General features: G+C 44.7%; 1 protein-coding gene across 1 annotated transcript in view; it reads left to right on the top strand.

The window, feature by feature from the left end:
- Positions 1 to 2500, top strand: part of dner (delta/notch-like EGF repeat containing) — a 57150-nt gene that overhangs the window by 35399 nt on the left and 19251 nt on the right. Inside the window, 1 exon segment of the mRNA XM_042063469.1 lies at positions 1438 to 1586. Coding sequence (XP_041919403.1) covers positions 1438 to 1586 — 149 coding nt within the window.

Below are 2500 nucleotides of genomic sequence, written 5' to 3' on the forward strand. Positions count from 1 at the left end.
TGAAGGAAGCTGTCTCTTCAAGGGGGTCCTCTCTCTTTTTCTCTCTCTCTCTCTCTCTCTCTTGCTCTCCCTCTCTCTCCCGATCTCGCTCTCTCTTCAGACGAGACTCTTTGTAGAGAACCCATTGTCAGTGTATCTCATGGGGAATAGACATATCCTGATAGGTTTCTATGTTTTCTTGTGTTGAGTGTGTGTCTGTGTGTGCCTGTTGACACTCTGATTGTGCATGTGTGTTTGTGTGCATATACTGTACTCGTGTCTAAGAATGTGTATAGTAAAATGGTTGTGAACACATTCCCCTGTGTGTGTACTGGGGTACCAGATGAGCATAAGACAGGTGTGGGGAAAGTGTATTTCTACTCCTATAGGACTGTCAGCCTATAAGGCCAGGGATGTCCGTTTAAGGCCCAAATGCAGACACAGAGGTGGGAGCCAGGCATTAAGGGGTTGCATTCTAATGGGAGGCGGCCGTGTAAGGTGGTAGGCAAATGTCAATGGTCAGAAAACAGCCCATGGTTCAGCACAGAGGAATCACAGAGGAAAGGCAAAACTACTGATCCTGGAAACAGATTCCAAACATCAAAAGTAATTCCAAATCCCAGAGGAATAGGCAGTCGTGAATCCAGAGCAGTAAACAGAGCAAGGTACAAATGCAGACAGACTTTAAAAACAGACTGGAAAGGACAGAGGAATCTGGAATCTTCCAAATGTATTTACTCTGAGGAGTGAATGACCTGCAAATGTAAAAATAGCCCTAGATAGCCTGCATGTGAGATACTTGACAACTTTATGGTGCATGCATAATTTGTTGATGATAGTCGATTGACGATTTTTAATGAGCACAGCTCTTATTTTTATCGCCACCCTTGATTTGTTTTTTATCAAGACGCATCCAAACCAGACTGTGCAGCAGGCGTATCAGAATTTGCCGTCAAATAGCATAACTGAATTACTACACATTTTCATAGATTTGTAAGATTCTTAGAAGGAAAGATTTAAAGTGAGAGTTTTATAATTTCTTTTGACATTTCATTCTTTGATGTTGTTGTGACATGATTGTTACTTTGTGTATTGAGCGTTAGTATTGAGCATGTGTGAAAGGCCTTAAAAAGCCTACTGTACAAAATGTCTTGTCTGATGGCAAAGCTAATGCCAGATGGAAGGCACTTCTTACGACTTTTCCATCTGCTGTAGACTGCTTGATAGTCAGCACAGGAATTTCAATTAATTCATTAAAATAAATAAATAAAGTAAAAATAAAAAAATCAGTAACAATGAATGGAACTATGTTAGCACAGGAAAGTTTAGAAAAAAAACTGTACTTGTAGTTATCCATTGAGTTAGTGCCCTCAGAGTGCAGTCTCATGTGTGTGTGTGTGTGTGTGTGTGTGTGTGTGTGTGTGTGTGTGTGTGCATGCATGTTCTTCCTCCTCTCAGGTGTCCTGCGCCTGGGCAGTCCTGAAGGCCCCGAGGTGGCGTTGCGGCTGCATGTCACCCGTAAGGCCAGCAGTTGTGTGGAGCCAGGCAGCAGCTTCAGCGACCCGCAGTGCTCTGGGAAGGGCAAGTGCATCACCCAGCCCTCCGTGGTAGGTGGAGGGGGGAGAGACAGGCACACACACAAAATGGCCGACAACAGCTGCACCACTGTTCACGTCAGCAAATCAGGCAGCGCATACAGTGAAGTGTTCCTCCTGATGGCTGAAATGACATTACTAATAACATGCAAATATAGATTAGGAATGTCTTTCTAGGTATTCAAATAAATACATTCAGATTATGCATGTATGGAAAAGGGCCTACTTTGAGTCTATTATGTATACGTTGTGTACGTAAAACCATGTTTTTTTCACCTTTCTTTGACTTTTACGGCATAGAATTATGAACTGGCTGTATTGCTGGCCATATGAACTGAAACAGATGTCTGTGTGCCGTCCTACAGATGGGCCAGTCCAGAGCAGCATCTCTGGTGTAATTCTGTAGCTGTTCTCCTAATGAATTTAACCTGATCCCAGATCAGGCTGGGTGAGGTGCTGTATGAGGTGATTAATGAGTCTGGCCCTGAACCACCTGGGTCATCGCACCGGCCAGCACGCGCACTCTGCTAGATAAAGCTGAGAGAGAGAGAGAGAGAGAGAGAGAGAGAGAGAGAGAGAGAGAGAGGAAGAGAGAGAGATAGGGGAAGAGAGAGAGAGAGAGGGAAGAGAGAGAGGGGAAGAGAAGGATACAATACAAAGGGAAGGGAGGAAAATCAGAGCACACACACACACATACATACACACACACACCAAACACACAAACAAACACACAAACACTCACACACACACAAACACGCACGCACGCACGCACGCACGCACGCACGCACGCACGCACGCACACACACACATGCACATAGACATATTCACACACATAGTGCACACACATCACTTACAGAGCTGCTGTTACTTTGGTCACCACCAGGAACCATTAGAACATGGCAACACAGATGGGGATGTGTGTGGGG

The sequence above is a fragment of the Alosa sapidissima genome, chromosome 15 (assembly GCF_018492685.1).
Source record: "Alosa sapidissima isolate fAloSap1 chromosome 15, fAloSap1.pri, whole genome shotgun sequence".
Taxonomy (NCBI): domain Eukaryota; kingdom Metazoa; phylum Chordata; class Actinopteri; order Clupeiformes; family Clupeidae; genus Alosa; species Alosa sapidissima.